Consider the following 12,141-nt stretch of genomic DNA (forward strand, 5'->3'; position numbering starts at 1 on the left):
ATTCTGAACCATTTCGTTCCATTGAAAGGGAGCCCATAAATGTCCCCTGAATGTTTTTGGTTCTGGACCATTCTGGCAATGGCTATTTCAAAAAAAGCAAAAGATCCAGGGAATAAGAAATATGGCTGCACATTTTAGGTAGATTCTTTTCTATGTTTTGAAATCTATCAAGGAATCAAGTGTTTGGGGTTATGAAAAATAATTTTGAGTCAATTAATACAGTGTGATTGGAAAACCTGTACCTAATTTTGATATGGTTGAACAGCAAAAAAAATGACCTGAAATGTTTCATGAGAAATTATATTTAAGGTTATACTTAAACAAAATAATATGAAATGCTGATGTAAAATACAACAGTTTGATGTACTTTTATGTATCACAATACATAAATTTAAATCACTTTAAATTATTACTAAATTATTATTTAGTTAACAATAAATTAATAAGACACAGGGATTATAACAATGTGGTTTTGGAGGTAAAAAAATCCACTTTGATTTCTTCTTTTTTTAAATCTCTCAATAGTCTAAGAGTACAGTTGCTTTTCTCTAACTTTGTTACATACGTTGTGCTTAATAAACAAGCATCTTCCATTTGCTGAGTTTTCAGTTATCTTGCACTTTGATTTTTTACTCACTTTGTAGTCACAAGATGAGAAATGTAGACACTGTGTACAAACAAGAAGTTCGTGCAAAGTCAAGCTCTCAAAACCACATGCAAGACTCAGTGGCACATGGTTTAGAGCTCACACACTCCAGGATCATGTAATACAGGCATGCAGATGGGAGGAAAGAAAAGCACCTACATCATGAAAATAGAGGATGATGAAAGAGAATGACATTTTCTTTATGACAATTATCTAATGCAAACCGTATACCCATAACCTTGACCAGATTGGAGGAAGGAGCAGATAAGTGCCTTTTTGTTGGGAGGGGGAGACTGTATATAAATATTACTAGAGGTCAAGTTGTTGTTAAAGTTAAGGATTTCTATTCTGTACTTGGCCTCTTCCAGTTTATCTTCCCCAGTTCCTTGCTTTGTATTTCCTCTGCTACATCATGCAATAAAGATCAGAACTAACATGGAAATCACTTAACAAGCTCTAAACCTGACAGATAACAAGGGTGTTCTCCACAATTTACACGAGAATTAAATTGGATATAAATACCTCCTGTTCTTACCGGTGGGTGTTGTGATTCCATGTATTAAGGTGTGAAGCAGACAGGAAAGAGATAAATCTTTCATAAGTACATTGTAAATAGGCAAGTGGTATATAAACCATATTCATAGGTAATAGAGTCAAACAATGAAAGGTAAATAGTTGTCAAAAAATAGACTTTATCACAAAAATGGTCACAAAACTAGTTATATGGAGAGGGGATGTACAATAAATAATTGTTAATTACTGTTATTGAAATAATCTGGCAGTATGGAACAACAAAATTGAATTTTGATTAAAAATTCTTGACACTGCTTCAGCCAACCCAGCATTAGAGAATCCCTAATAGTTTCTGAATGCTGATATCTTTGTTCAACAATAATACAGATGGAAATACATAAAATGATCCATTTGTAGGTGCTTTCTTACGAGATTAAAGTGTTATCTTAGTGATAGCAATTTATCAAATGAATTTTCACACAATAACTTTGGGATAATTAGAAATAACACATGGAATTCAGTTATGCTTTTATATGAAATGTGCTTTTCAAATTAAAATTTTTATAATGGCATGTCCTTACTTCTCAGTCCAATAAATTACACACAGCTTTGATAAACTTATCCTTATATGGCTTTCAAATTGGGCAATATTTGCAATGCCTTCTGTCCTTTGACTTCTAATTTTGAACCTTTGCTTTTTTATTAAAATATTACTGGTCAAATATAAAAATGTCAATCTAAATTGGATTGGCTCACTTATGCAAAAATTGTATTATGCTGTTCATGTCATTAAATGTGAGTAGTTTTATTTTCTGAAGAATGCTTAGAAACAGGGTCTTTGCCCGGTGGAGTTGATAGATGGGAGAGCATCATATTTTTAATCTTTCTTAATAGGTCTGTGATATGCCACAGAATTTGGATGTGTCACATAATTTATCTTTAGGAATCAGTCTCTATAGCCAAACAGGTCAAAAGAATGTGTGCAATTCACCTAATAATAAAAAGTGCTCTTTAGACCATGGTCATGTTATTAATTAGGTTGATTTTTAAAGAATTGATAGAGGTGGGAAGAATTATGAAAAGTGACTGTTGATGTTGAATTTGCTTAAAAATTATGAAGAATTCCATATTTCCCCTTTGAAAGGAAAGATGCATTAAACCAGGTACAGTAAAAGGGCACATAGTTAATTGTTGTAAATATAGAAAAATTTGTCCTTAACAGAAACATGAAACTTCCTATGATAAAATGTTTACAGCATGCTTAAGCTCCCTAACCTCTCCTACAAATCCTCAGTGTCCTGTTTTTCTTTTTCTTTTTTTTTTTTTTAAGGAATGTTAACTTTGGATTTCTGTTTGGGGATATCATAGTGGTTGTTACTGTTTACTTGTCAAATCTTAATGCACATGGGTCCAACTATTTTTTGGGGTGCTGGCAGCTAGGACATGTGGTGAAAGCCCAAATCCTATGTTAGCAATATCCTCTCTAACTGGAAGTGGGAATTTACTACACACAGTTATATCAGTTTGCATCATGTTATAATGCCTTTGCCACACAATATAACTAGATATAGCACCATGCAATGCCATGAATTGAGAATGAGAGACTATCTCCAGGGGAGAAAATAAACATCCGAGAGGAAAACAAAAGCAAGGGGTTCAAAGCTGGTGAGACTGGTTTTCCCATTGGACTGTAGCTATAATGCCTGAGGTACTTCCATTTTGGAAAAAGGAATACATACCATGTTCATGTCAATGCCATTGGTGTATGTCCACGCGTGCTGGAAATATTCTTCAAGCCGTTGCCTCAGAGGGTTGGGAATTTGGTGAAAGCGGATGAACTCTTTTACTCGAAGCATCTGCATGTGATACCTGGCAGTTCCCGAGTATAGTCTTTGGATAATTGCAGATACATTCCCAAAAATGCTTGCATACATTAGTGCTGGATTGGATAAAAAACAAAGTTATGGGGGAAGACTGCACTTTGGCTTTATTACATCTTGTGAGAATCTCAAGTATGTAGATGTTTTTATTATCTCAATCCAGTTGTAAGGATTTACCACTGGCCCACAGGGAAAAAAAATAAGCCAATATTGCTGTAAATTTTATAATTTTGATGACAAATCTGGAGAGGATAATCTCCTAATTCACCATGGATTCTAAATTAAAATATAAACTCAGATTGTTTACACTATCAGCCTATGATCTGGAGTATTGATTAGAGATAAAAATGCCTCTAGAATAAACATTTTCTTTGTAATATAATAAGGATGTATGTCATAGGGTTACCACAGATATGTTTTCTGGAACTGGAGTTAAAAGGTTAATTTTTAAATTTTTAAATTGTGACATCTCTGCCTCTCAGCCTCAAACCTAACCTATTAATATTAAAAATCTATTATAAATCTTAAGATCATTTTGAATACTTTGGTTTTGCTAAAGAATGATAGATTGTTCTAAGGAACTCATAATTTCCTTAGAGTATTTATTTGTATACAATTTTTTAATCTATTAGAATTCATTTTTACAGTATTTCTACAGTATTTCTAGATGAAAAATAGATACCCCTGGCTTAGAATATGAGGACAGAATTTTATTTTTGTAGAAAAAAAAACAGGATACACATTTTTCTTTCATCTGTGAGAAGAAAGAAACTGCTATAACAATCCTTGCTATACATTTCAGTACTTAGGTTGCGTACCCTTTTAAGTGGTTTCTGGCCTAATCTTTATGACTTAACATAAGTTTTTTGAGTATCTTCTCTTTCCTTTTATATTTGTATTCAGTTTTTAGTAATTCTAAAAAAGTGCTATATTCTGTACAGAAAGTCAAATCATGATAAATGGTCTGTATTTTGATCTTTGGGCATGTGTCCAAACTGTAGAGAGAAGGTAGCGAATGTTTAAGACACTGGAACTGCTCTATCCCGAGCAGGTGGTAAAAAATGAACAGCTTAAAGTATTTGATTCAACTGAATTCAACCAACAAATCCAGCCCCCCCCCCCCCCGCCCCGCACACACACTTTACAAACTGTTACTTCTATAAACCACTTAATCATTTTTGAAGTAGATTTTGGCCAGATTCAGGTTAAGCATTTTAAAACAACTTTTCTTCCTGGTCATTTGCTTTCTTTTCCATCTTATCTTTGTCTCTTGGTTAGTATGGTCCTTGTTTACCATATATATCCCAAGTAAGAGAATGTCACAGAGAAAGGAGTGGTCCCTTGTTTTTATCTATTTAAGGGGATGAGAGTTGGGGAGATCTGTAGTGAGCCTGAATTGGGATGTGTGAAAGACAATAATTCTCAGTAAGATAGATAAGCTGTTTTGGTCAGATCTTCCACAGAAAAAAGACTTGAGCCTAATCTGAGTAAATGAAAAGTTGATTAAGAAGAGAGTTAGCAATGCTTGCCTGAAACCGATTCTTGTGATTCAAGGAAATTCACGTGAAAAATGTATTTTACTCTTCCTAATTGTAGTGTTGGAAATATTTATGCATGCTGTTATATCTCCAAAGTATCTATCATTTTTTCAGGAAGTAGTTTAGTTAGTACAGATTAAGTTAACTTGATTTAATCAGAGGGCACATAATCAATGCCAGTTATTTTACCTAAACCACATAATTACTTGGAGGAGAGTAATTATTTATTTTGTTTCATTTCCATATTGTGGTTTTATCTCCATACTGCCATAACAATGAAACAAAACATTAGTTTGGATCATAAACAGGCATTTCTACTTGTTGACAAGATGGCAAAGTCTAGATTATAAGCATATAGTTGAATACATGAATAACATGTATTTCTCTTAGCTAATTCTATGTGATGGTTTTTTAAATTATAATGAATGCATGAATTATTTTTTCTAATTTTTTAGGAGCAACTGCAGCTAAAAGCTGTAAGCAAGAGAGCAGCACAACATAATCATATTCTTTATATATCACTTACTTAATGCCCATCAGTTGGCATAAAATATGAGTCAAAACCAAGATGGCAGACTATATAAGGATATTTCTCTCCTCAATTCAATAGGGACCTTTCCTCAATAGGGAGTTCTAATTTCATCAAATGGTTTGTTTTAGGTTTAGATATTATAGAAATAAAGCAGGTATATCCTAAAACTTCTTTTAGCACACCACCCCCAAAATCTGATATGCTAACCGAACTAATGAATTTAGTTGGTCATTAGGCATTAGCTGAAATGTGCCTACAGAACAAATACACTTGTTTTCTACCTATTACACAAACTTTTAAAAAGTTTTAACTTAGAAAATTAGATGTTTTAAGCATGTAATTACAAATAATAAAATAAATCTGTCTTGTACAGCTCAAGTAATTTTGACAAACGTATACACTGCTACAAACACAATCAAGATATGGAACACTTCCATCACCCCAAAAGATTCCCTTGTGTTTGTTGGCTGCCTACACACTCACTTTAGAACCTACACAATCACTGAGCTCCAATGTATGTCATTACAGATTAGTTTGCATTCCCTAGGTTTTCATATAAATGGAATCATAATGTATATATTAATTTGTGTCTGACTTCTTTTGTTCAAAGTCTTTGAAATTAATTCTGTTGTATGTATCAATAATTTGTTCTTTTTTTTTTCACTCTGGTTTGCATTGCATGGCTCTACCAGCTTATCTCTTCTGTTGACAGAAATCCCACTGTTTCTAGGTTTTGGCCATTATGAATAAAACTGCCATGAACATCTGTGTACAAGTCTTTGTGTGGGCACATATTTCCATTTTCCTTTAAACACCTAGGACTGGAAATGTGTGGTATGTATAACTTTATAAGAAACTGCTAGACTGTTTCTCAAACTTGTGTCAATTTATACTCCCTCCAGGAATTATAGTAATGTCAATTGTTCCCGACTCAACAGCTGGTATTACCAGTCTTTGATTTTAACCTTGTAGTGGGCGTGTAATATCTAACTTGAGTTTTCATTTGCATTTCCTGATGACTAATGACATCTTTTCCTGTACTTATTGGCCATTCATATATCTTGAAATGTCTATTTAAATCTTTTGCTCATTTTTAAAATCGAGTTGTCTTTTATTATAGAATTGTAAGAAATTATATATTCTGGATACAAGTCTTTTTTTTTTAGATCTAAGTATTGAGAATATTTTCTTCTAGTCTATTACTTGCTTGTTCCTTTTCTTAACAGTGTCCTTTGAAAAGTTAAAGTTACTAATTTTGATGAAATCCAATTTATCAATTTCTATTGTATGGCTCAGGATTTTTTGTTTGTTTCACTTTTGGTAATTTGTATCATTCAAAGAACTTTTCTATCACATCTAAATTGTCATACTTATTATAATAATTTGTAATGTTATTTTATTATTTTTTTAATATCTTTATAATGGGTAGTAATATCTCTCCTTTCATGTAAGACATTGGTAACTTATGTCTTTTGTCTCATCAGTCTAACTGGAAGACTGGCTCTTTTAAAGAGCCAGAATATACTCCTATTAATTTTCTCTAATGTTTGTATGATTTATATTTTATTAACTTTTGCTCTTATCTCTATTTCTTCTATTTATATGTTTAGTTTGCTTGTCTTAAAATAGAAGCTTAGATCTTTGATTTTAGACCTTTCTTTTTAAATAAAAACACTTAAAGCTACACGTTTCTCTCTGAGCATGTTTTTAGCTGTCTCACACATTTTGATACATTTTATTTTCATTTTCATTCATTTAAAATATTTTCTAATTTTCCATGTGATTTTTTCTTTGAACCATAGGTTATTTGGAGGTGTGTTACCTACTTTCTTTCCAAATATCTATGTATATCACTTTTTCTTTTCTTTCCTTTTCATTTCTTTTCTTTCTTTTCTTTCTCTCTTGCCAATTTCTGGTTTCTCTTATGGTCAGAGATATACTCTGTATGATTCAATAATTTTAAGTTTGTTGAGATTTCTTTTTGGTTCAGAATATGACCTGTGTTGGGGTACGTGGGTGGCTCAGTTGGTTAAGTGTCTGCCTTCAGCTCAGGTCATGATCCCAGGGTCCGGGGATCAAGCCCTGCATTAGGTTCCCTGCTCAGTGGGGAGCCTGCTTCTCCCTCTCCTTCTGCTTGTACTCTCTCTGTCTCTGTCAAATCAATAAATAAAATCGTAAAAAAAAAAAAAAAGGATATTACCTGTCTTGAAGATTTGATCTGTAGTCCAGCATACGGTCTATCTTTGGTGAATGTCCCACATACACTAAAAAAGAATGTGTATCCTGCTGGTATTCTATAATTGCCAGTATGTCAAGTTAATTGATAGTATCATTCAAGTCTTTTATCTCTACTGATTTTCTGTCTGCTTATTCTATGAAACAGAGGGAGGAGTGTTAATTGCTAACTGTAACTGTAGATTTGTCTTGTGAATTTGTCTATTTCTCATTTAGGTTTGGTCAGTCTTTAGTTAATGTAATTGCTCTGTAATTGGGTGTCTACACACTTAAGACTGTGGTGTCTACTTTGTCTCTGGTAATAGTCCTTGTCCTCAAGTCTTCTTTGAAATCAATACTGCTCCTTACATTTTCTCAGAATTAGTGATTGTATGTACATCGTTTTCCATTTTTTTTTACCTGTCTCTTTATATTTTAAGTGTTTTCTTTAGACAAAGTATGGTTGAAACTTTTTTCAAAACAGTCTGACAATTTCTGCAGTTCAATGAGAATTTAGCTCACTTACATTTAATGGAATTATAAATGTGGCTGTGTTTAAATCTACCATTTTGCTATTTGTTTTCTCTGGGTTCCCATTTCTCTTATTTCCTACCTTTTGATTTTATTAATTTGATTATTTAATTTCATCTTCCCTATTGGCTTGTTAGCTGTGCTGTAGGAATTACAGTATGCATTTTTAACGTATCACTCTGTACCTTAAATAATACAATATCTCTTCATGGATAATGTAGGAATCTTGTAACAATATACTTCCATTCCCCCTTCCCATTTTTATACTATTAATGCCACATTTTTAATTCTACATATGTTATAAAACCTAAAATTCATTCTCCTGATTTTTGCTTTAAAAACTATTTTTTGAAGATATTTAAAAATGAGAAAAAAATCTTTTAAACGTACCTACATATTAACCATTTTTAGTGTTCTTCATTTGTTTTTCTGGATCCAAATTTTCATCTTAATAACATTTTTTTTCACCTGAAAAACTTTATTATTTCTTATACTCTGCTTATGATGAGTTATGTCAGGTTTTGTTTGTCTGTCACTTTTGAAGAATAGATTAACTGAACCAATATTTCTGTGTTGACAGATTTTGTTTTTATTTCAGCACTTTAAAGATTTTATTACATTGTCTTCTGGTTTGCATTGTTTCTAATAAGAAATATGTTCTCAACCAGATATTTTTCCTCTGTACATGATGTGTCCTATTTCTCCCCTCTCTGGTAACTTTAAGACTTTTTCTCTTTATCATTAGTTTTCAGTAATTTGAGTATGGTGTGCTTTAGTGTGTGTGTGTGTGTGTGTGTGTGTGTTTAACCTGTTAAGTTTTCAGTAATTTGAGTATGGTGTGCTTTTGTGTTTGTGTGTGTGTGTGCGTGTGTGTTTAACCTGTTTAGGATTCACTAAACTTCTTGGATCTATATGGTTTATAGCTTTTATCAATTTTGGAAAAATTTCAGCCATTTAAAAATTTTTTTTTCTGGTTCCCTTCCCAATTTTCTGGGAGTCCACATACACATTTGTTAAAGTGCTTGGTATTGCCTGCTAGTTTCATTATTTCTGTCAATTCTGGTTCTGGGCTTTCGTTTGCTTTATTAAGATATAATTGACATACAATGTTATATTAGTTTCAGAAGTACAACATAGTGATTTGATATTTGTATATAGTCAGAAATGATCATCACAATAAGTCTAGTTAATATCCATCACTATACATAGTCACAGAATTTTTTTCTTGTGATGAGGACTTTTAAGATTAAAAAAAAGATTTACTTTTAGCAACTTTCAAATATACAATACAGTATTATTAACTATAATCACCATACTGTACATTACATACCTATTTATTTAATAACTGGAAATTTGTACCTTTGATTCCTTCACCTATTTTACCTACCCCTCACCCCCAGCCTCTGGTAACCACCCATTTGTTCTCTGGATCTATGAGCTTGGTTATTTTTATTTGTTTGTGTTTTGTTTTGTTTTGTTTTGTTTAGATTTTACATATAAGTAAGATTATAGGGCATTTGTCTTTTTCTGACTTACTTCACTTAGCACATAATGCCCTCAAGGTCCATCTATGTTGTCACAAATGGCAAGATTTCATTCTTTTTTTTTCTTTTTATGGCTGAATAATATTCCATGGTATGTATATGTTACATCTTCTTTATTGATTCTGTGTTAAAATTTTTTTTGCTTCATTATTGGTTACATTTTCTTGTTTCTTAACATATCTCTTAATTTTTTAATGGATGATGGACATTGTAAATTTAACATGTTCACTGCTGGATATAAATCTTTGATATTGTTCTTGCACACAGTTAAAATACTTGTAGATCAGCCTGTTCCTTTTGAGGCTTACTTTTTAAGCTTTGTTAGGGATAGACTAACCCTAGTACTATGGCACCATTTTTCTGAAATTTTTAATGAATACCTTTGATATTCAATGAGGGACTTGAATATTTTTAATACATGTGTGATCTCTGGAAATTGTTCAATTTACGGTATTTCTGGTATTTATTTGACAGGCCTTGAGTTTTCCCTTATGCATTTGTGACTTAGTATTAATCAGTAGATCCAAGGAGATACCTCTGCGTATTTCTGGAGCTTTTCTCTACCATAGCTGCCTCTTCTCTGGTTGTCTGTCTTGCAAATTTTAGCACTTAAAGCCACCATGACCTCTGATCTTGTTTTCTTAACTCAATGGGACCACTGGTGTCTGCTTTTGTTGCTTCTCCTTCCCATGTGGTCCAGAAAGTGACTCCAGGCAGAAGGCTGAAGATATCATGGGGCCCATCTTGTTTGCTTTCCTTCTTCAGGGATCAAAATTCCCTACTATCTGTTTTCCAATGTCTGAAAACAAGTGCCTTCTGTATTCTGTTCAGTTTTCTGTTATTTTCAAAAATTTTGTGGGAATATGGTAAATTTTCAGTTATTCCATTATGGCTAAAAGCAGAAATCCAGTAACTTTTTTTTACATGCTATAAAACAAGAAATTCTCCCAAGATGTTTGTCAAGAAGGTAAGAGATGGAATACATTTACCTTCATTTACTGGATAATGTATTTTTAAAATTAAATGTGTATATTATAATATTTGAACAAAAATATAAACTTGTATAACACATAGATATGAATATATGAGCATATATTCACACTTATTTAATAGCTGCTTAAATTTTCCTTTATTTTTTGTCTTGAACTGTGTATACTTTTAAAATGAATTCTCTGGTCACTGTTCTCCGTACACAGTCAGCAGTACAACTGGTAACTGTCTTTGCAAACAGCAGCTTTTAAAATGTATCTACAGACATTTGAGTTGTTTGCATTTAGTTAGATGATACCTTTTAACGTTTATTTTTTAGTTTCCTAGAATTGTATTGTTGTAAGAGAGATGATAGATCCCTTTGTTTTTTACAACTTGGTGTCAAATATTTCTTTTAGAATGATTGGTTTTAAAGAAGCTTAGGGATGATAAGAGAGTTTAACCTGATAACTAGACTATATAAACTATAACTAGTATTAGTACATATACAATATTTTACATTATATTTTTAGATATTGTGTTTTATTTTAGGCTTAAATCAGGCCACCCACAGATCTAAGGAGTATACATTTAGTGTAGAAATATAACTAAACAAAGACAACCAAATCATTTTTTTTTAAAGATTTTATTTATTTGACAGAGACACAGCAAGAGAGGGAACACAAGCAGGGGGAGTGGGAGAGGGAGAAGCAGGTTTCCCGCGGAGCAGGGAGCCCGAAGTGGGGCTGGATCCCAGGACCCTGGGACCATGACCTGAGCCGAAGGCAGACGCTTAACGACTGAGCCACCCAGGCGCCCCCACAACCAAATCATTTTCTAACACAGTTGATCTGAATGGAAATATCATGTGTAGATGCATCGATATACATGAAATGGCTAAGCACATTTTGGAGCATTCTTATTAAGTTTTGAGTCTTAATTTGACCTTTTTTCTTTATTTGTAGCATAACAGGTGATGATAGAACTCTCCAGGAAGTGGTGCCTGGGTGGCTCAGTCGTTAAGTGTCTGCCTTCAGCTCAGGTCATGATCCCAGGGTCCTGGGATGGAGCCCCGCATCGGGCTCCCTGCTTGGCAGGAAGCCTGCTTCTCCCTCTCCCACTCCCCCTGCTTGTGTTCCCTCTCTCGCTGTGTGTCTCTCTGTCAAAATAAATAAATAAAATCTTAAAAAAAAAAGAACTCTCCAGGAATACTTATAATTTTTTTCCTGTGTGACACTGAGCTCTACATAATTCCCTTTTGATTAAGGTTTGTAGAACCAAGTCCATTATTCAATAAAGTATATTATGTGGAATGTGGTTCTATCTTACTCTACTCAGTTAACTAGAGTGTTTTCTCTTTTCCTAAAAGATGAAAAATACCTGCAGAAAACAAGTATCCTTAAAGAATCAATAGAAATAGCCTTGTGCTATGTTTAAGAAGGAAGGAAAGAAGGAAAATAGGAAGAAAGAAAGAAGGAAGGAGAAAAGACTGCCAATTATCCTGATTTAGGGATTAGAGATTGGGTATAGACCCAAATAAAGAACTGAGTTTTCCTTAATTTAAAATAATTCATATGATAAACAGTACTATGTATTTAACATTATCCTTACAAGTGATGGGAATTCCTAAGTGGTTAGCAGGTTAGAGAATTCTTTCTAGCAATTTCTAAGTTTCAAGATGCAGGTTCTGTTTTATTTATTAAAAGTGTGTGTGTGTGTGTGTATATATATATATATATATATATATAAAGTATATATATTTCTACACAGGTGT

General features: G+C 32.9%; 1 protein-coding gene across 1 annotated transcript in view; it reads right to left on the reverse strand.

Annotated features, from left to right (window-relative positions):
* Window positions 1-12,141, reverse strand: part of KCNH7 (potassium voltage-gated channel subfamily H member 7) — a 471,825-nt gene that overhangs the window by 40,457 nt on the left and 419,227 nt on the right. Inside the window, 1 exon segment of the mRNA XM_021702769.1 lies at window positions 2,899-3,098. Coding sequence (XP_021558444.1) covers window positions 2,899-3,098 — 200 coding nt within the window.

Source organism: Neomonachus schauinslandi, chromosome 3, assembly GCF_002201575.2.
Source record: "Neomonachus schauinslandi chromosome 3, ASM220157v2, whole genome shotgun sequence".
NCBI classification, from domain to species: Eukaryota; Metazoa; Chordata; class Mammalia; order Carnivora; family Phocidae; genus Neomonachus; species Neomonachus schauinslandi.